Raw genomic sequence first — 22,909 nt, forward strand, 5'->3', positions numbered from 1 at the left:
ATCATTTGTATTACTTGTTTACTTCACAAAGTACAGCACAAGGGCTATATCATTTGTATTACTTGTTTACTTCACAAAGTACAGCACAAGGGCTATATCATTCACATTACTTGTTTACTTCACAAAGTACAGCACAAGGGCTATATCATTTGTATTACTTGTTTACTTCACAAAGTACAGCACAAGGGCTATATCATTTGTATTGTTTACTTCACAAAGTACAGCACAAGGGCTATATCATTCACATTACTTGTTTACTTCACAAAGTACAGCACAAGGGCTATATCATTTGTATTACTTGTTTACTTCACAAAGTACAGCACAAGGGCTATATCATTTGTATTACTTGTTTACTTCACAAAGTACAGCACAAGGGCTATATCATTTGTATTGTTTACTTCACAAAGTACAGCACAAGGGCTATATCATTCACATTACTTGTTTACTTCACAAAGTACAGCACAAGGGCTATATCATTTGTATTACTTGTTTACTTCACAAAGTACAGCACAAGGGCTATATCATTTGTATTACTTGCTTACTTCACAAAGTACAGCACAAGGGCTATATCATTTGTATTGTTTACTTCACAAAGTACAGCACAAGGGCTATATCATTTGTATTACTTGTTTACTTCACAAAGTACAGCACAAGGGCTATATCATTTGTATTACTTGTTTACTTCACAAAGTACAGCACAAGGGCTATATCATTTGTATTACTTGTTTACTTCACAAAGTACAGCACAAGGGCTATATCATTTGTATTACTTGCTTACTTCACAAAACTGATAACACTGGGAATAATATGGTACAGATTATAATTTTAATAATAGTTAGATTAGCAATAATACAAATATCATGGACTTGGCGATATTGAAAAATTGCTTAAAGATAGGCGTGCTTTTATCTAATAACAATGCATTACATCCAGTAATACAGATACCAGCGCTGAGCTCATAACTGTCGTGCATAAATCACAACACCAGGAAATCAAAATGAAAGACTCAAAGGTTCATTTCAACAAAAAATTCAGATAAAATTGAGCAAGTAACAGATTTGTGTCAACAGTATCAAAACCATATACATAACTTTGTACCCTCATATCCAATGGGCCATTTGTCAATCTGATAGGTTGATGTACTAAATATAAAATTGGGGCGAAATTTGTTTTATATCTAAGTGTTAGCAATATGGTTTGCGCAACATACCGATAGTTTCAGACAAATTCACCGATAAAATCACCTCCAAAGTTTGTATAATGTTACCAATATATATCGAAAACTGTAAATCCATGTTTATTCATTTCACCCTAAATCAGCAAAATTGTTTAGCAGTTGTTGGCTATAAATTGTTTTCAAGAAATGTGATTTAATATACAAATGATACAAAATGCGCTAAGAATCTTCGCATGAATGCAGCATTTACAATTTTGATAGAATATAGGATCTCTGATTCGTGACCGTGCAAGATTAAAATTTATTAAACTTGCGTATTAATTTTCTTATGTTTCTCACCAAAGGTTTTGAACATTACCGAAAATTATTCATTTAATAAATCTGATATCACATGGCCACTCATTGGAGATTCTTTTTTGCCTCTTCAACCTGTAACATAATACAATGATTGCTCTTGTCTTCATGGCCAGTGACATAATATCAATGATTTCTACACAAACACAGTAGCTCTGTTTAATACGACAAATTAATTTTGCAACAGCATACACTTTGCAGCATGATTACCATATCAAAAAGCTGAACAAACAAACTATTGTTGACAAAACCATGTGAATAAAACTTAAACTTTAGACTTCTAGAAACCAAAAAATAGTTTATTCCATCAATACTCCAAGTAACTTGGAATGAAATTATCTAATATATATGAAACATGTCAGACTAGTTCTATTCCAGCAATATTCCATTTTCTGCACCAGAGTTCAGATATTTAGACTCTAATGACGTTTTTTGATGACTGGAATCTTCTGCTATTTTTTGTTGATTCACCATACCTAAAGGTTTACGCTGTGGATGTGTAGGCACATTTGGTGGAGGCATACTCATTTGGGGAAATGAAAAACTGGATGGCCCTACTTCCATTGATTGTTTTTGCTGTGTCTCAAAGTGTTTAACAGTCACTGGTTTTCCCTGGAGTGCTTGCCCATTCATCTCTTGTGGTTGGCTGGCTGGTGCTGTGCTACTTGTAACCTGCAATATATGGCAATTAAAACAGCAATCTTCAAAAAAAAATAGATAATTAGTAAACAAATCGGGACAATGTACAGACCTGATTGGTTTTGCTTTAAAATCAGTGCATATTAATAACGTCAATCCATCAATATCTCAAGTACTAATCATCTTATTTCTTGGTTCATAAATATGATGATCTAATTAGTTTTGAGTTGAAATCCATGAATTAATTTACCTCACAACTGTTAACAAATTTTTTAAAGAATTGATCAATGCACATACCTGATTAATTTTGGGTTGAAATACATGCATAATAATTACATAAATTGCATAATTAACCAATTTTCAACGTACCCGGTACCAATTATTGGCCAACAGGCTGCTTATTCTATAATGGATCATTGAAATATTTTTTTCCTGATAAAGGCCACCCTTTCGACAATGCATGTGGTTATACCAATGAAATAGGATGTATTGAACTTTGTGAAATTGACAATACTTTGAAAATATAAAATAACTCGCCATTTGTGATGCAGCAATCGGTAAGACAGGCGCTACATCATTGCTGTCGTTCATCTGTGCCATCAGACTTTGTGTCATACAATTAATGGAATTTGGTGAATGTGGTGTTAACTGAGACAATATACTTTTAAACTGTTGTTCAAAACGTGACATATACATATTCTGCATTTGTGACATCATCTTTTCTGGCTGTGACTGTAGATAAGGATGACATAATAACTCTTCTATAGAGGGCCTATCTTTGGCATTTCTCAGCATACATTTCTAAAATAAAAAAGACTTTTACATTACTACAAACAGTTGTAATATGTTATATGATAATATAAAAACTTCAAATACAGCCATGTTGCCCCCAACCAAAAGTGCTCATACAATGTACATATTTACACAATATAAAATTTGGACATCAAATAGGAAGTCTTTATGCTTTGACATGGTACAAAATTTAACCATAACCATGCATAACTTATAGTTACAAGTCAGGTTTTCTACATACATATTTAAAAGTGTTCAAATTATTAGGATTGTACAAATCCGTTTGTTTACCTAATCATACCTACCAGAAAGTCTGTGAAAATAATAAATTTCATTTATTACTCGTTAGGCTTAATTACAGATTACAGCCCGAACGAAAACAATTAGAGAATATACCCAGGTCCACAAAGAACACCCTAGGGTAGCATTCCCTATAGAAAACATAGTTGAACTCTGGTGACCTTGCCCTTTGTTATATAATATAATTCCCTTTATCATAGTTTGTTTCAATATAAATATGCATTGTCATAATTAATTTTGAATACAAACAAGTTTTGGGGTTGAACCAACAGTGGGGAATCAGTCTACCGAATGTCCTTAAAAGATGTAAATATCTTACAAAAACATTGGTGCCTTATTTGTTTAATTATTTTAAGGAACATAATTTCCAGCTTTATTGAAAGTAATTGAGATATTTTAGAATAAAAACAAATGTCTCATTGCAAAAAAAAAGTGCTGCATTTAGATGTGAATAGATTCATAAAACATGCAAGATAACAGAAAAATTTAGCTGGCTTTAGTTCAAGTATTTTGTACAGGTGTCTGTCAAAAATGAATGATTCACTGAGACAAATATGAACTGCCTCATTGTGTGACTACTGTATTATAAGAAAAGTAAAAAAAACACCCTTTATGAATAGCTATCATGTTGCAAGCTCTGCTTTGTATGCAAATCAACTTAAATAGTTGGTGTCCAGTGGAGGGAGAAGTCAACAGTACTGTTGCCTCCTGAGAAACTACAACTTCAAACACTGCAATCTCTGAAGTGCGTTTTTAAACTAGTATTATAAAAACTCTATCATTCTGTTCTAATAGCTGAAACATATTCCTGTGAGTTTTCATTTGTCGAATGAACTATTTGTCAAATACAGAATACATATATTTTAGAATAATTTTCTTTTTAAAATGTGGATGAAATGTTTTGCTTTTAATGTATTTTTTATGTATTGTTTTTGATTTGATAACTTTGAACTAAACAGATTTTCTATTAGCTTCAGATCTTGATCAAAGTTAGGCACCCAGTTCATAGGAGTGCTTATATTGATTTTCTGACATCTTGTTTTCTGTAAAGATGTTATTGGTAGGTTTGCAAATGTGTATCAGACTGTGCAATCTCTCCATGAGTTGGTGTTTTGAAACCCAGTATGAGATTCTGAGATACATTACCAAGGATATTATTACAAGATAAATCATTTGCTTCATTGAACACATACAACAATGCATATTTCCACTGAGATCAGTGACCTTTGATGTGTATCACCAGTGATAAGTCAAGTAGAAACAGTCAAAATATTTTATCAGATTTTCTCAATTTTTGCATGATATTTTCATACAGGACATCTGTTGTTCAAACTCAGGGAAGACTTTATACTGATGAATAAGGTGACCAAGTTTGATAAAGTTTGGAAGAGAAATAGTAAAGTTATTATGCACACAATAACAATTATTAACGCCGACGACGACAACGACAACGCCGGACAAAATTTTTCCCTTAATATACCTTTCCCTTCCATCTTTGATGGTACGGGCAAGGTAAAAAGGCCTCTCCTGAGAGTCACCCTCAGGGTGCTCACGTGTGCGAGGCCTGATCAGTTCATTCTCACAAATGTGTCCGCTGCACCAATGGGCCGCCGAAGGTTTGTGGGGGAAGTGGGCAAGTTTCCACAGACTTTCTGGTAGGTATGATTAGGTAAACAAACGGGTTTGTACAACCCTCATAGTTTACTACATCACCTACCAGAAAGTCCGTGGAAATAATAAATTTCATTTATTACTCGTTAGGCACAGTAGCACTTTCACCGGAGGTGGGGAAGCTCTGACGATATTTTTCGACACAAAGAAGAAAGGTTGAATAACTGAGAGAAATCTAAAACTACTCACTAACAAGAAGTCTTGTCCTAGGATACAACCACTCGGGTGACTCTTCAGGGACCGGGTGCCTCGAGAGTAGACCCCCCCCCATTTCGGGAGGCTTACTAAAGCCGGCCGTGTAAACAATAAAATGGGGCTCCAACAATTCTAATACATCAAAAACAGTGTATTGCTGGGGTGCAATAGCACCAATCGAAACCAGCAGCGTCAAGCAAAGAAGGCTGTTTTCGGCTGAAGACACTATCGTGCTAACGCTTTTGCGCATAGGCCCCCTTGGTGGTGCGGGCTGGATCAACAAATACTGTCTGACCCGTCACCACTGTATCCAACCTGTAGAGACCCTCCTCCAGCGCTTGGAGTTTTTCTCAGGTAATAGTTAATGAAGACATTCTGAGATCTCCAGAACTCTGCTCGGAGCATCTGCTCGAGCGAGGTCCCAGACATCAAAGCCAATGAGTTGGCTACCCAGCGTACTTTGTGTGCCTTCACCTGGTGCCGTTCCAAACGAGCCAATAAAGAAGAAGTTAAGTTATACGCTTCCATGACCGTATCGACAATCCACCGTGAAATGGTAATATTCAAAGCAGGGTGGCTCTGTTTGCCCCACCCATAAGAGACAAACATGCGCTTCTCACTGCCCCTAGACACCTTGGTGTGGTTGCAGTATCAGCTCAGATCTGGGACAGGACATAGAATCCGTTTCTGGCGGTCCTCCTTTCCCACTAAGTTATAAGGCGTGGGATGACGATCGGCTCAGGGTCATGCCCTTTGATTTGATTCTTGGCAAGAAAGCCCAACAAGGTCTTCAAAATAACTTGTGAGTTCATAAAGGAGGCACATCCGTCACAAAAGGACAGTGCCCCTATCTGAGCGCCGCCTACCTGACGCCAGAGCCAAAAGAAAAACTGTTTTCATCGTGACATACTTCATGTCTGCCTTCTCCATGGGGGGGGGGGGGGGTGTCGTAACGCCTTTAGAACCAACGACCAATCCCAGTCAAGAAGATTCGCTAGCCCCCCTTGGCGCGTGGCCTCTTTGAGCGGAAAGTCTTAAACAGTTGTATCATGATAGAACTTGAAGCCAGTTTCAGTCCAACAGATTCTGATAAAACTGGGAATAAAACTGACCAATATCCAAGAATTGTTGATATAGATTTTCCTTGATCAAATAAATATAAGAAAAAATCGGCTAACTCGCTAACAGAGGGACTGAGATGATCAATCTCCCTTCCGTTACACCAATCAATGTAAAGTCTCCATCTGGATTTGTACAGACATCTGATGCCATCCGACTGTGCTGAAGCAAGGAACTTGGACAACTGAAGTCATTTTGCCAATAAGCCGCATCATTTAGCGCATCGACGCCGATCCCGTCGACCGGAGTTGGCTAGCGAGCTCTGCAAGGGAGTCACATCATTCCTGAGAGGGACGAACAAGCCCCTGCTCCATGTCGAACTGCATACCCAGAAAAACCAGGCTGTGGGACAGTATTGGGTTGGACTTGGCTATATTTATTAAAAAGCCTGTGGAGGAGCATTTGCATCAGTCACACGTGCTCCACCAACACCTCCCTGTCTCGGTTGTGTAATAACTAGTCGTCAAGATATGGGTTCAGATAGACCAACGACCGGTGTAGCAGCTGGGTCACCTGTCTTAGCACTCTGGTGTAGACGTACGGTGTCGTGCACAAACCGAAACGGGATACCGGCTGCATGAGTGGTGAATGGGAATGTGGAAGTAAGCGTCGCTAAAGTCGAGCGACGCTAGCCAATCGCCCGAGTGCACTGACAGAAGTACCGAAGCTGGTGTTCCCATCCGGAAGCACTTGAGTTCAGCCGACTGTGGTCTAGGACTGGACGCCATCCCCCGAACTCTTGGGAATGAGAAAGATGTGGGAATAGAACCCTGGGAATAAATGGGGGTTATCCACTACTAGTAGGCGTATCGCCCTTTTCTCCAGAAGGCTGGCTACTTTCTGTCGGATCGTCTCAACCTTGACCTCGTCCCTCGGCAAAGGACCTGAGGACGAGGAGTCAGAGGAGGAGGAGACCGAAGAAGAATCTGATACCCACGCGACACTACTGCAAGCATCCAGGGATCTGAAATTCTCCTACGCCAAGCTGGTATGTGCGGCATAAGGCGCGATCCCACGGGAAGTAGCGAACAGTGGTTCGTAGCTAGTGCTTCCCGAACTCAAGTCTTCAGTATGAGAGGACGAAGACGGGGAGACTGAGCCTGAGAACGACGGGGAGACTGAGCCTGAGAACGACGAGGAGAGAGACCCTAAGTCGTATCACCATCCATGTCCAGGCAGCCGGCGAAATCTTCAAAGAGACTTCGTGGCCCCCTGGTCCCCAGAAGTGTCAGAACGCCTACCACCAAAACCATGTTTCATGGGCTTTTTCTGACGCTTCCCACTACTAGTCTTCTTCTGCCCCTTCGAAGGAGACCATGTGCGCTTTGATCCTCGCTGGTTGTGGCCCGAGCGAAGGACTTACTGCCTGAGCCACCTTGCTGTTTTGATTTGAACTGTTGACCAGAAGGACTAGCTACCTTGGCTAACAGGGACGATTGCTTCAATTGGATACGCTGATCCTCAGCAAGCGCCAAATCGTTCACCGCATCTGCTAACCGGCCACCAAATAGCCGGTCACGCCCCCAAGGCCTACTCCACAGGCGATCAAACTAGTCTCCCGCTGGAGTTGGATAGGCGCACAGACTCAGAACTGCCTCTCGCTCAGCTAAAACTGCTCCTGCCAAGAGAGCAGTATGGACTTGAAAGATATCGCACATAGTGACTCTCTGCGCAGTCAGGAACTGGCCCATCTGCCCGTGGATCGAGGTTTGTTGCTGAGCACTCAGACAGTCAGAACTTAGCAAGGTGAGCTGACGCTTTAACGCCAAAGAAACCCATTCTATAAAATTGATGACTCTAAGTTCAGCTCGTAAAGCCTAATGCACTTGTAGGCACTGGTGCCGGCAAATGTCCACGCAACGTGGCCTTCTTGATCCGCACTACTCGCCTTAACGAAGGTATGGTACCGGGCACGGGCTGGGGAACCCGTTGAGCAGGCTGTGGAACCGCGTGAGAATCCCACACCAGAGACCCCTCAACAGTTCGTGTAGCTCCAATGGGGTATCGATTCACCCAACGGAAAGCATGGGACATGACCACTCCAAAACCAGGTTCAAGCTGTTTGTCCTTTTCTCCCGAAGGGTACCAATAGCCCCACTCCATTGCTCTCTGAGCCCCCTCCATAGCTTGGGCCACACAAGGTGCCCAGGGGAGTTGGCCAGCGGGCATGGTCTCCACGCCGGCAGTGGGAGAGGATACCGCCGATGTGAACGGGTCCAAAGGCGACTCCCCATGCATGGGAGGGGGGATCTGGTTCACAAGCTGCGACCTTAACTGCATAATTAGTAGGGGTCAGCTGGGTTCCAGTTGGTTGGGTATCCTGTGACTGTCCCGACAAAGTGGGGATGAGAGACGACAATGTCCCCCCACCCCCACCCCACCTCGCAATGCAACCACGTTTTAGGATCCCATTGATCACAGACCCTCTAGGCAATACCCAGAGTCCCTGATACAACCGAGACATGAATGGCAACACATGTGCGGGTCCCAAACAGGCATTTGCTTAAGGCAGGATGAGCATGTCTTACTTCCCGACTGTTGCTTCGGGACATTCTTCGTCTTTGTTTTGCGACTTAGGCATTATGCAGTCTGAAAAAAAATTCGAGATGAGATCATGAAACAAGCAGCCTCTCGGCCGAGATAGCTTCGCTGTTAGCAATGCACATTACAATTAAAGAACTGAAGATATCATTAGAAAATGAACAATATATATATAAAAAGCAACGGGACAAATCTGAAAGAAGTCCACATGTAGTACCTATATATGTATTATAAAAGCAATCGAACTTGCGGTTTTCAACAAGAAGTCAAAAATATCACTTTTTATCAAAAATGACAAAAATATTCACCAAAGTTAAAAAATTAAAGATATCATCACAAAATAAACAAATCTGAAAGAGGTCCACATGTAGTACCTATATATGTAATATCAAAGCAATTAGACTTGCGGTTTTTAACAAGAAGTCAACAATATCACTTTTTACCAAACATGACAAAAATATTCACTAAAATTAAAAAATTAAAGATATTATCACAAAATAAACAAATCTGAAAGAGGTCCACATGTAGTACCTATATATGTAATATCAAAGCAATTGGACTTGCGGTTTTTTACAATAAGTCGAAAATATCACTTTTTACCAAAAATGACAAAAATATTCACCAAAATTATGGAATTAAAGATATCATCACAAAATGAACAAATCTGAGAGAGGTCCACATGTAGTACCTATATATGTAATATAAAAGCAATTAGACTTGCGGTTTTTAACAAGAAGTCGACAATATCACTTTTTACCAAAAATGACAAAAATATTCACCAAAATTAGAGAATTGAAGATATCATCATGAAATGAACAAATCTGAGAGAGGTCTACCCAAGGTATATATACACCAAGTATCAAAGCATTCAGGCTTGTAGTTTTCAAGAAGAAGTCGAAAAAGTAAAACATTGACACGGACGACGACGATGGACGACGAACGCCGACGGACAATCACTCGTATGATAAGCTTCGCTAGACAAAGTCGATAGCGGAGCTAAAAAACAAAAAAATTCACTGCGCCAGAATTTGGAATCCGGGTGAATATAAACTGAGCCGGTGATTCAACTAAAACAGGTAAAAATGGGGCCCCTAATAATAGAAAGCCTTTACTGTAATGGAGTCGATCACCAACACTAGATTCCTAGATAATCTCAGTCATAAAAAACTGCAACCTGTTCTCCTGTCGTGCGTAACAGCGGAGCTGAAAAATATCTGTACCCGTTGGTAGCGGAAACAAAAGAGAATGAACAGATCAGGCCTCGCGTGCATGAGCACCTTAAGGGTGATCCCTCAGGAGAGGCCTTTTTTCTATAGGGAATGCTACCCTTGGGTGTTTTTTGTGGACCCGAGTATATTCCCTAATTGTTTTCGTTCGGGGCTGTAATCTGTAATTAAGCCTAATGAGTAATAAATGAATTTTTTTATTTCCACAGACTTTCTGGTAGGTGATGTAGTAAACTTTGAATATTACCATGCCATGAACATCACCTGAGTTGCCATACAAAACACTTTGACTAGGAAAAGTGAATTGTTAGTTATGAAATTTCTACATTGCATACAGAAAAACTGCCTCCTTAATAGAATGACTACAAAATAAGATAACATACCTTGAGAATATCAATCAGCATTTTATGTTGAGTGTCTGGAAACTGTATTTGATGCATGGGGTCACAGATTGCTTGTAATTTAGCAAAATGATTAGTGATATGCTGGAATGGTGTTTTACCATAAACTATGTAATACAGGATACATCCAAGAGACCAGACATCACTTTTACAATTAATCTGAAAAGCAAAAGTATGTACATGTATATAGTTTATAACATATCATATGACTATGGTGCATATCATTCAAAAAAGCGTCATCTAGCTGATATCTCACACTAAATACGGTGATATCCATTTTAAACGTTATCAGTCAATGTGTGCTTAGTACATAGATAAAACCAAATTATGCCATGAAACCATTTTATCCCTAAAATTATGAGACTCGATAACAATTATTCCGCAGATACTTGTATGATGACTCAAACTCAATGGTGTGATTGAGGCTTTATGCAGAGCCCCTCACTTGAATTGTGTTGCTTGCAAGAAAAAGAATTATATTATGGGTAATAATGAGAGGGAAACAAAACACAACATACCTTAAGTCTTGGTTTCCTAAGTCCTCTGGCATCAAAGTGTGGAGTTGGTGAAGTATCTTGTATAGCTTCTGGTGACATATAATTTAATGTACCAACCTGGGATTCTCTTATAACACTTGTATGGTCTTGTTGTATAGCATTAGCTATGCCAAAGTCAATCAGTTTTAACTTGGCATCAACAAATAGAAAATTAGCTGGCTTCAGATCACTATGGATTATACCTAATAACAACGAAATAAATGCCAGGTTAGGGTAAGCTAAGTTGATGAGGACAAGAAAGTGGTGCACATCTCAAATAAAGGAAATACCTTGTTTATGAATACAGTCCACAGCTTCCAGCATCTGTCGCCAATATGACTTAATATCTTCTTCTTTCATTGCTCTATTTTTACTTTCCTTTCTCAAAAAACTAGCAAGATCAATACTACCACACTCCATTACCATATACATATGGACGTCTGTGATTTCACTAATAAATAAAATGATGATAGAAATCAGTTGATTTGTCTAGGTTGAATGATGTAATGATTTGTCTGTATATTCAGATGATATCAACAGTATTACATAGATTATGAGAGCTGGGTTAGATGACGTAACCTGTAGTGTCTATATATTCAGATGATATCAACAGTATTACATAGATTATGAGAGCTGGGTTAGATGACGTAACCTGTAGTGTCTATATATTCAGATGATATCAACAGTATTACATAGATTATGAGAGCTGGGTTAGATGACGTAACCTGTAGTGTCTATATATTCAGATGATATCAACAGTATTACATAGACTATAAGAGCTGGGTTAGATGACGTAACCTGTAGTGTCTATATATTCAGATGATATCAACAGTATTACATAGACTATAAGAGCTGGGTTAGATGACGTAACCTGTAGTGTCTGTAGATTCAGATGATATCAACAGTATTACATAGACTATAAGAGCTGGGTTAGATGACGTAACCTGTAGTGTCTGTATATTCAGATGATATCAACAGTATTACATAGACTATAAGAGCTGGGTTAGATGACGTAACCTGTAGTGTCTATATATTCAGATGATATCAACAGTATTACATAGACTATAAGAGCTGGGTTAGATGACGTAACCTGTAGTGTCTGTAGATTCAGATGATATCAACAGTATTACATAGACTATAAGAGCTGGGTTAGATGACGTAACCTGTAGTGTCTGTAGATTCAGATGATATCAACAGTATTACATAGACTATAAGAGCTGGGTTAGATGACGTAACCTGTAGTGTCTGTATATTCAGATGATATCAACAGTATTACATAGACTATAAGAGCTGGGTTAGATGACGTAACCTGTAGTGTCTGTAGATTCAGATGATATCAACAGTATTACATAGACTATAAGAGCTGGGTTAGATGACGTAACCTGTAGTGTCTATATATTCAGATGATATCAACAGTATTACATAGACTATAAGAGCTGGGTTAGATGACGTAACCTGTAGTGTCTGTATATTCAGATGATATCAACAGTATTACATAGACTATAAGAGCTGGGTTAGATGACGTAACCTGTAGTGTCTATATATTCAGATGATATCAACAGTATTACATAGACTATAAGAGCTGGGTTAGATGACGTAACCTGTAGTGTCTGTAGATTCAGATGATATCAACAGTATTACATAGACTATAAGAGCTGGGTTAGATGACGTAACCTGTAGTGTCTGTATATTCAGATGATATCAACAGTATTACATAGACTATAAGAGCTGGGTTAGATGACGTAACCTGTAGTGTCTGTAGATTCAGATGATATCAACAGTATTACATAGACTATAAGAGCTGGGTTAGATGACGTAACCTGTAGTGTCTGTATATTCAGATGATATCAACAGTATTACATAGACTATAAGAGCTGGGTTAGATGACGTAACCTGTAGTGTCTATATATTCAGATGATATCAACAGTATTACATAGACTATAAGAGCTGGGTTAGATGACGTAACCTGTAGTGTCTGTAGATTCAGATGATATCAACAGTATTACATAGACTATAAGAGCTGGGTTAGATGACGTAACCTGTAGTGTCTGTATATTCAGATGATATCAACAGTATTACATAGACTATAAGAGCTGGGTTAGATGACGTAACCTGTAGTGTCTGTAGATTCAGATGATATCAACAGTATTACATAGACTATAAGAGCTGGGTTAGATGACGTAACCTGTAGTGTCTGTAGATTCAGATGATATCAACAGTATTACATAGACTATAAGAGCTGGGTTAGATGACGTAACCTGTAGTGTCTATATATTCAGATGATATCAACAGTATTACATAGACTATAAGAGCTGGGTTAGATGACGTAACCTGTAGTGTCTGTATATTCAGATGATATCAACAGTATTACATAGACTATAAGAGCTGGGTTAGATGACGTAACCTGTAGTGTCTATATATTCAGATGATATCAACAGTATTACATAGACTATAAGAGCTGGGTTAGATGACGTAACCTGTAGTGTCTGTAGATTCAGATGATATCAACAGTATTACATAGACTATAAGAGCTGGGTTAGATGACGTAACCTGTAGTGTCTGTATATTCAGATGATATCAACAGTATTACATAGACTATAAGAGCTGGGTTAGATGACGTAACCTGTAGTGTCTGTATATTCAGATGATATCAACAGTATTACATAGACTATAAGAGCTGGGTTAGATGACGTAACCTGTAGTGTCTGTATATTCAGATGATATCAACAGTATTACATAGACTATAAGAGCTGGGTTAGATGACGTAACCTGTAGTGTCTATATATTCAGATGATATCAACAGTATTACATAGACTATAAGAGCTGGGTTAGATGACGTAACCTGTAGTGTCTGTAGATTCAGATGATATCAACAGTATTACATAGACTATAAGAGCTGGGTTAGATGACGTAACCTGTAGTGTCTGTATATTCAGATGATATCAACAGTATTACATAGACTATAAGAGCTGGGTTAGATGACGTAACCTGTAGTGTCTATATATTCAGATGATATCAACAGTATTACATAGACTATAAGAGCTGGGTTAGATGACGTAACCTGTAGTGTCTATATATTCAGATGATATCAACAGTATTACATAGACTATAAGAGCTGGGTTAGATGACGTAACCTGTAGTGTCTGTATATTCAGATGATATCAACAGTATTACATAGACTATAAGAGCTGGGTTAGATGACGTAACCTGTAGTGTCTATATATTCAGATGATATCAACAGTATTACATAGACTATAAGAGCTGGGTTAGATGACGTAACCTGTAGTGTCTGTATATTCAGATGATATCAACAGTATTACATAGACTATAAGAGCTGGGTTAGATGACGTAACCTGTAGTGTCTATATATTCAGATGATATCAACAGTATTACATAGACTATAAGAGCTGGGTTAGATGACGTAACCTGTAGTGTCTGTAGATTCAGATGATATCAACAGTATTACATAGACTATAAGAGCTGGGTTAGATGACGTAACCTGTAGTGTCTGTATATTCAGATGATATCAACAGTATTACATAGACTATAAGAGCTGGGTTAGATGACGTAACCTGTAGTGTCTGTATATTCAGATGATATCAACAGTATTACATAGACTATAAGAGCTGGGTTAGATGACGTAACCTGTAGTGTCTGTATATTCAGATGATATCAAAAGTATTACATAGACTATAAGAGCTGGGTTAGATGATGTAACCTGTAGTGTTTACAGTGTAGGAAATTCCTGCCTGTCCGCACGCCCGAGACGGGTAACTTTCGTATCGGACTGGTTGAATTTCAAACTTCCCTGTCCGGTGGTCGGGTAACATGTTACCACATTCTTCCGCCGAAATTAAAATAAAAACAAGCTACCATTCTTTATTTGTGCTCTAAACATTTTAAACAGAAACGTGATCAGCCAAAACTATGAAAATATTGCATTGCCATCGCACATCGCGACTGGCTGACACGCATTCTCAACCCACAACACGGAATCCATTGACTTATTAACATAATAATAGGTATGTGACCTCGGGTCGGAACCTATCTCCCATGGTGCAGTGAGACTTTTGGTGACCCCTGACCAGTTCTATTGTTGCGTAGTTTGTTACAAAGTTTTCATTTCGCATACAACATGTAACAAAGAAACAGAAGTTGAGCATCGATAGAATTGCGACAAATAAGGAGTATGACCAGTCAAAACGTATCCGCAAAATCGTTCCAAGCTGGAAGACGGATTTCAAAGAATGGCTGGTCACCGATGACACTGGTAATCATACGGTGTATTGCCGTATCTGCCGGGTTATTTACGGGCCGTTATCAAACCGCAAAATACCAGACAAACTCCGTAAGTACGGAAAGGGATCGTTTGGAACCGGGTGTACCAACTTAAGACATGATGCCCTCACATGCCATGAAATGTCATTTGGTCATAAACAAGCCAAATCGATATTCAATGCAAAGAATGCTCCACCATCAAAACAACTTCCTGCTGATAGAAAACAATTGAAAAAATGTGCGGGACTGGTAACATTTTAGCATGGCTTGTAACTTTTGAAAGTTACCAGCCCTGATGTCTGGTATGTGATCTGGACAAATTTCCTATACTGGTGTTTATATATGCAGATAATATCAAAAGTATTACATAGATTATGAGGGCTGGGTTAGATGACGTAACCTGTAGTGTCTGTATATTCAGATGATATCAACAGTATTACATAGACTATAAGAGCTGGGTTAGATGACGTAACCTGTAGTGTCTATATATTCAGATGATATCAACAGTATTACATAGACTATAAGAGCTGGGTTAGATGACGTAACCTGTAGTGTCTATATATTCAGATGATATCAACAGTATTACATAGACTATAAGAGCTGGGTTAGATGACGTAACCTGTAGTGTCTGTAGATTCAGATGATATCAACAGTATTACATAGACTATAAGAGCTGGGTTAGATGACGTAACCTGTAGTGTCTGTAGATTCAGATGATATCAACAGTATTACATAGACTATAAGAGCTGGGTTAGATGACGTAACCTGTAGTGTCTGTATATTCAGATGATATCAACAGTATTACATAGACTATAAGAGCTGGGTTAGATGACGTAACCTGTAGTGTCTGTATATTCAGATGATATCAACAGTATTACATAGACTATAAGAGCTGGGTTAGATGACGTAACCTGTAGTGTCTGTATATTCAGATGATATCAACAGTATTACATAGACTATAAGAGCTGGGTTAGATGACGTAACCTGTAGTGTCTGTATATTCAGATGATATCAACAGTATTACATAGACTATAAGAGCTGGGTTAGATGACGTAACCTGTAGTGTCTGTATATTCAGATGATATCAACAGTATTACATAGACTATAAGAGCTGGGTTAGATGACGTAACCTGTAGTGTCTGTAGATTCAGATGATATCAACAGTATTACATAGACTATAAGAGCTGGGTTAGATGACGTAACCTGTAGTGTCTATATATTCAGATGATATCAACAGTATTACATAGACTATAAGAGCTGGGTTAGATGACGTAACCTGTAGTGTCTATATATTCAGATGATATCAACAGTATTACATAGACTATAAGAGCTGGGTTAGATGACGTAACCTGTAGTGTCTGTATATTCAGATGATATCAACAGTATTACATAGACTATAAGAGCTGGGTTAGATGACGTAACCTGTAGTGTCTATATATTCAGATGATATCAACAGTATTACATAGACTATAAGAGCTGGGTTAGATGACGTAACCTGTAGTGTCTATATATTCAGATGATATCAACAGTATTACATAGACTATAAGAGCTGGGTTAGATGATGTGACCTGACTTACTGATCATATAGGTGTATAATTCTGTCACTGTTCTGTAATTTACCAAGTAGGCTGATTTCATTCAGATATCCTTGTACTATCACCTCATCAGCAAACTCTAAGTTTACATCTTTGATTGCATACAATTTCTTCTTTTGTTCATCAAATACTTGATATACCTAAAACATTCAATGGTTAATCAACATAGAGCACTAATTCAGCCAATTATCTTCATATAAATACAACAATAGTGAAGTACAATCAATACATTTAGTATCGTTAGTATTTTGTAGAATTCAAGCATTGGTATCACATCTTAAGGGAGGAGCCTACTCATCATTTTTGAAAAAGTCCGTCATAAATCGCATGACAATGTTCATTGGTTTATGTAAAATCATGAAGCTAATGTCCCATGGCACCATAAAATAGCATTCTTCTGTGTGTTACAGTTACGTAATTTGAGAAACTTGTCCCAGTATTTAAAAAAAACTATTTTTAGAACAATTCCATCAAGCACAACTAAAATTGTATTTCCAAAACTTTATAAAACCCAGATTTTAGATATTAGGCATAATCAACTTACTTTACTTGATCCACCTTTCCCAATGACTCTCAGAACATTATAAGGTCTCCCATTGACAACAAGAATATCCTTTTTAATAGTGGATGTCATTTGCATTGGCTGCAAGAATTAAAAACACAAACTGAATGAAGTTATTAGTTATTAGCCGATAAGTAGCACAATGTGAAATTTTGGAAAACTTTCAAGAGTCACTTAAAAGTTGAATATATAGCAATACAAGAAAAACCAGGTAGATAGTAATTACAGTCCAAATCAGATCTAATATACACCAAAATATGTCAACATGGCCATTACAGGACTGCAGTCAGCAAGCTATTCCAATGATTGCTGAGTGATCTTACAGTGGATGCAAGATATTCACATATACTTGTTTTTGCGAAATGTTCAAAATAGAATTTATTAAAGGGGAGCAGAGGTCTGGCTTTTGACACTCTGTACATGAAATTTGAGATCTATGAATGAATTCTGTCGATAAAAACAACTTGTATGTGCAGCGAAATGCCCTAAATATCGGGTATAAAACAGGCTGTGAAGCAGACGACAAACATCTGCTTGGCCTGGCGTCATTTCGCCATTCATTCTCGTACGTCAATCCCTTAGAAATGCTACTATGACAGACCTTGTTTACTGACTACCTTAAAGTTGAAACATGGAGAGGTGTTGTGCGTATGAATGCCATAACGATTCATGTTAAGTTTCTAGAAATCCCAAATAAAAAAATCACGTTGCTGGTTGCGAGAAATCGGCAGAAGAACTAACCTGAAAGTGAAGACACTACAGCGTTCTGGCTATAGTAAACAATGAGTGAATAAATATTGTACGAGTTAAAACTAAATTAAAAATACGCTGAAATCACTTGAACTACCGTACTCATTACGCCTAACTTCTCACTTTTTAATCAATCGCTTAATTTCCAACCGCACTGTATTTTCCGACCGGAAAACTGCCGCATTTTTATCGTTTTTTTCCCTCGCTTATTGAAAATAGCGACCGCTCGCCCAAACACTGGTCACTGGCTCAAGAGTGGTCGAAATGGTGGTTTTTAAGATACAGTTTGGGAATACAACGAGTGTTAACTATTATAAATCTATACTACTTTGTATCGTTCATGAACGCAACTTTATCTGTGTCTGACAGATATTAGAGCTGGTACAATATTGTAAACAAATGCTATGATATCTCAGTCATATCACTATTTTATACACTCCCTTTTTTATTCTGGTTTGCACAAACGTTGAATAGCCGTCAAAAATTCAAATATATTTAGTTTATAGCTATCTATAATTTTATGCACGCAATTTGACCCCTTGACCTAGATTTGATTGGATGGAATATTTTATTTTAAACAATATTCTGATGTTACTTACTGCCCCCAAAATGTTTCATTGCAATTGCGGTATGAGTGTCTGATTTATAAAGTACATCAGGTAATATATTAATAACCATTCTCACCTATCGCTAGCTTTAGGGGAGAGTAGGAAATCAAACAGCGACATGTCGCCCCTTTTAAGGATAGATTTTGATTTCATGACGCAGTCTGACCGCGGTCGGGTACTACGGTAGAGGCTTGCAAGCAATTCACACTTATTGTCAAGACCATGAATGAATACAAAGGACTGGGAAATTAAAAGAATTATATTGCCACAAAATTCCAAAAAAATAAATAAATGTGGCTGCACCGAAACTAGTGTATAATAGTTTGCTGAAGACTGAGTGATCAACAACATCATTTTGGGACGCAATTGAACTTTAAGAACTTCATTGCGGAACTTACTGCGCGGCAATGCTGACATCTAGTGTGTGTTGACCAAAGTTTGACCCACAAATCACGCACTGAACAGGCGTGTTACCTTAGCAATCTTTTTCTTTCATGCTCCGCGCGTCAATCTTGTAAAAGTGTTATTAGTTCTGACGCTGCTGTAATTACGCAATTTTGTATATTTTAAGATCGTTTACTTAGTGTGCTGCTTTTCTAATTACGCAAATTTGTTTACAATGTTGTACCGGCTCTAACAATTCAACAACAATTCAACCCAGTTATTTAATATTGAACACAGATGAAGTTTCCTCCGCAAACGATACAATGTGGTATAGATTTGAAGAGTAGAATTTAATAATAGTTAGAACCCTTTGTATCCCCAAACTATATCACTAAAACCACCATTTTGATCACTAATGTGCCAGTGACCAGTGTTTGGGCGACCGGTCGGTGTTTTCAATGAGCCAGCAAGAGAAAAAATACAATAAAAATGCGGTCGTTTTCCAGTCGAAAAATACACTGCGATCGAAAATTAAGCGATAAGCGATCAGTTAAAGGTGGGAAGTTGGGCGAAATGAGTACTGTAGTTCAAGTGACATTAGCGTATTTCTAATTTAGTTTTAACTCGTACAATATTTATTTACTCACTGTTTAGTATAGATAGAGTGCTGTACGTGTCTTCACTTTCAGGTTAGTTCTTCTGCCGATTTCTCGCAACCAACAACATGATTTTTTATTTGGGATTTTGAGAAACTTAACATGAATCGTTATGGCATTCATACGCACAACACCTCGCCATGTTTCAACTTTTAAGTAGTCAGTAAACAAGGTTTTTCATAGTAGCATTTTTATGGGATTGACGTACTAGAATGATTGGGTTCAATTATCACTGTTCACCGATGACATCATTTGACTGGCCCTCTAGAGGCAAAATGACACCAGGCCAAGCGGGCGTTTGGGCATTTCGCAGCACATACAAGTTGTTTTTATCGACAGAATTCATTCATAGATCTCAAATTTCATGTACAGAGTGCCAAAAGCCAGACCCCTGCTCCCCTTTAAATGAACAGGCATATATATGCATGAAATAATAAAGTGACCGATATCAACAATGAGTAAAACATGATTGTTTAATAAATGTTTTACTGGACACTTACAAGTTGTAATAGTTGAACCCATCTGAAACCCTGGTCCATTGTTTTGATTAACTGTCATATAGGTGGGTACTGTATTTTTCTTCAATTAGAAGCCACTTTGTTACACTTTCATTTTATGGTAGCGTTTATTTGTGCTTAAATTTAGGCAACTTTGTTTCAAATGGCACTTATTTCAAGCACTTCAAGTTCTTGTAACTGTGTTTCAAGCCATTGTTCTTGCTCCATTCTGGTGATACATCAATTTATTGGCAATATTTTACATTACAGTCTGACACTTAGTCACTGTAGCCTTTATTTTAAATACTAAATAAATGACCTGTTTTCGGACAGTCTAGAAAGTTATATAAAAAGTATCATCCTTTAGAAAACATTCACAGTTTGCCTACGATCAATGAAAAAAAAAAAGAAACACAAAAGCATTGCTTAGTAGCAAAGGATCACGGTAGCAAAATCCGGTCATGCGTTTCACAGTTATGATTATTACTCAGTAGTAATTATAATAACGTACAAAAAATAAAGAGCAAGTAAAATTCAATTTAATTAGATCGTAAGTGAATGATTCCGGTCGCATGTAAACGCTTGATGAGATACGATATTCGCCATGCCTCCTGTGTAGGAGTTAATTAACCAATCAAAATCATTCGAATAATGTATGAAGGCAACACGGAAGAGATTTGCCGATGTTTGCGATCTTCTGGCTTTGGTTTTGATGGGAAAACGGCATGATGTTTTTTTTTTCAAATCAAGAAATTAGTTATTTTCGAAAGTTAAACTGAGCATTTGAAGAATAATTTAACATTTCGCGTAGTTTTTATTTTGATTTATGGACTTACCAGGAAATTCGCTAAATTAAAAACTACACGAATATTTTCTACTTCTACAGTAGACAAAGGACACATGTTTCAAGAGAATATAGATGGATTTCTCAAAATTTGTTAGAAACAAAACCAATTTTTTTTGCATTAAAGCCCATTGTACAGTAGCAGTGAGCATGGACATGTTAGTACGTCCATGTAGTGAGGGACTTCCGCAATAGCGTCTATCGCTACTAACCACTCTGGCTCAGTTTATGTAAGGGGGTCCCACAGGGGTCTGTTTTAGGGCCAGTACTTTTTAATACTTTTGTAAATGACCTTTTTGCAATATCTAGAAATATATCACTTTATAATTATGCTGATGACAATACTATATCAGCTACTGGTGTAAATAAAAATGAGCTGATAAACAACTTAACTCAATAGTCAGAAATAGCTGTCAAATGGTTCAAAGATAACATGATGGAAGCCAATATAAATAAATTTCAAGCAATTATATTAAATGACCAATCTGACAATACCACTTTTAGTATTGGAGGTGTTGCTCTTGAAACTGAGATTAATATTGATCAGAATTTAAATTTTCATCATCATGTTAGTGTTCTGTGTAAACGGGCAGGTGCCCAATTGAAAGTTTTGCAAAGAATGTCGGGCTATTTAGATCAAGCCTCAAGACTATGTATATTTAGATGTTTTATTTTATCACATTTTACTTATTGTTCTTTAGTTTGGAATTTTTGTGGTAAAGTAAACATTGCTAAGATGTGTACAATGATTTTCAGTCCAGCTATCAAACTTTATTAGAACGTGCTGGACTACAAACACTAGAGATGTCCAGGAATTGTGACATACTTGTTGAAGTTTATAAAAGTGTGAACAAACTCTCCCCATCTTTTATGTGGGATTTATACAAGGAGAAAAATTCTCATCAATTACAGTTAAAGCGACCAAGGACAAAACGCTATGGACGAGTCATTGTCTTATTATGGTGCTAAAATTTGGAACTCCTAACCGAATAAAGGAGTGCAGTATTCTTTTAAGCAAATGGTGTCATTGTGGTCACCATCATTTTAGGATATTTAATTACTTAAACAATTAATTATTTGTGAAGTCTTACTGTTGTTTTTCTCTGTATTTGATGTTTGTAATTTTTGCTTTTATTTGATGTAATTTTTAGTAGTCAGTGATATTAGCCATTGGCTAGGTATTTCAAACTGACTTTAAATAAACAAATTGAAAATTGAAATTGAAACCGGTAACCAGTAGTTGATTCGCCAGCACCCAATTCATGATCATTACATGCCAAAATTTCAACTCTGGCATTTAATTGGGGTGTAAAATACGATGTTTTCGTGACACTGGTGGCTAATTGAAGGTGGCGCTCAACTGAAGACAAATACGGTATGTAACTTCATTGCATCTACAATGGTCACTGTAGTGTCTATGAAAGTGTCTGGGAATGTTGCAAAGCTCCTTGACAATTGCCTACTGAGTGCAGGAGTTAGGTGTAAGTAAATATCTTGCACACGCTGTAAAACATTTCAGTGGCATGTTCATTATTATGTTCATACTAAAGTAAAACAATTTACAAAACTAAAACAAGTGTTCGATTAGGGATAGATGTAAGGATAAGAAACAATATAAAATACACACTGAAAATACATACCTGCATTATAACATGATTGCTTGCATGTACAGCAGCTGGGTTAGCATACTGGGGAGTGAATACAAGTTGTTGTAATGGTACTACCTGTTCAATGTTCTTACATTCATGTACCGGTTTGCTGTCACTAAGAAATAGAAAACACAT

The 22,909-nt window shown here is 37.6% G+C and overlaps 1 protein-coding gene across 1 annotated transcript in view; it reads right to left on the reverse strand.

Moving 5' to 3' along the window:
- Positions 1-806: 806 nt before the first annotated feature.
- Positions 807-22,909, reverse strand: part of LOC102802957 (dual specificity protein kinase TTK-like) — a 36,219-nt gene continuing 14,116 nt past the window's right edge. The window contains exons 10-17 of the mRNA XM_085505155.1: positions 22,766-22,889; positions 17,369-17,467; positions 16,807-16,964; positions 11,242-11,402; positions 10,934-11,154; positions 10,398-10,574; positions 2,708-2,971; positions 807-2,203 (exon numbers count right to left, since the gene is read on the reverse strand). Of these exons, the coding sequence (XP_085361281.1) occupies positions 1,901-2,203; positions 2,708-2,971; positions 10,398-10,574; positions 10,934-11,154; positions 11,242-11,402; positions 16,807-16,964; positions 17,369-17,467; positions 22,766-22,889 (1,507 nt within the window). The 3' untranslated portion in view covers positions 807-1,900. The remainder of the gene's footprint in view (positions 2,204-2,707; positions 2,972-10,397; positions 10,575-10,933; positions 11,155-11,241; positions 11,403-16,806; positions 16,965-17,368; positions 17,468-22,765; positions 22,890-22,909) is intronic.

Source organism: Saccoglossus kowalevskii, chromosome 11 (assembly GCF_978046115.1).
Source record: "Saccoglossus kowalevskii chromosome 11, keSacKowa6.1, whole genome shotgun sequence".
In the NCBI taxonomy this organism is placed as follows: Eukaryota; Metazoa; Hemichordata; class Enteropneusta; family Harrimaniidae; genus Saccoglossus; species Saccoglossus kowalevskii.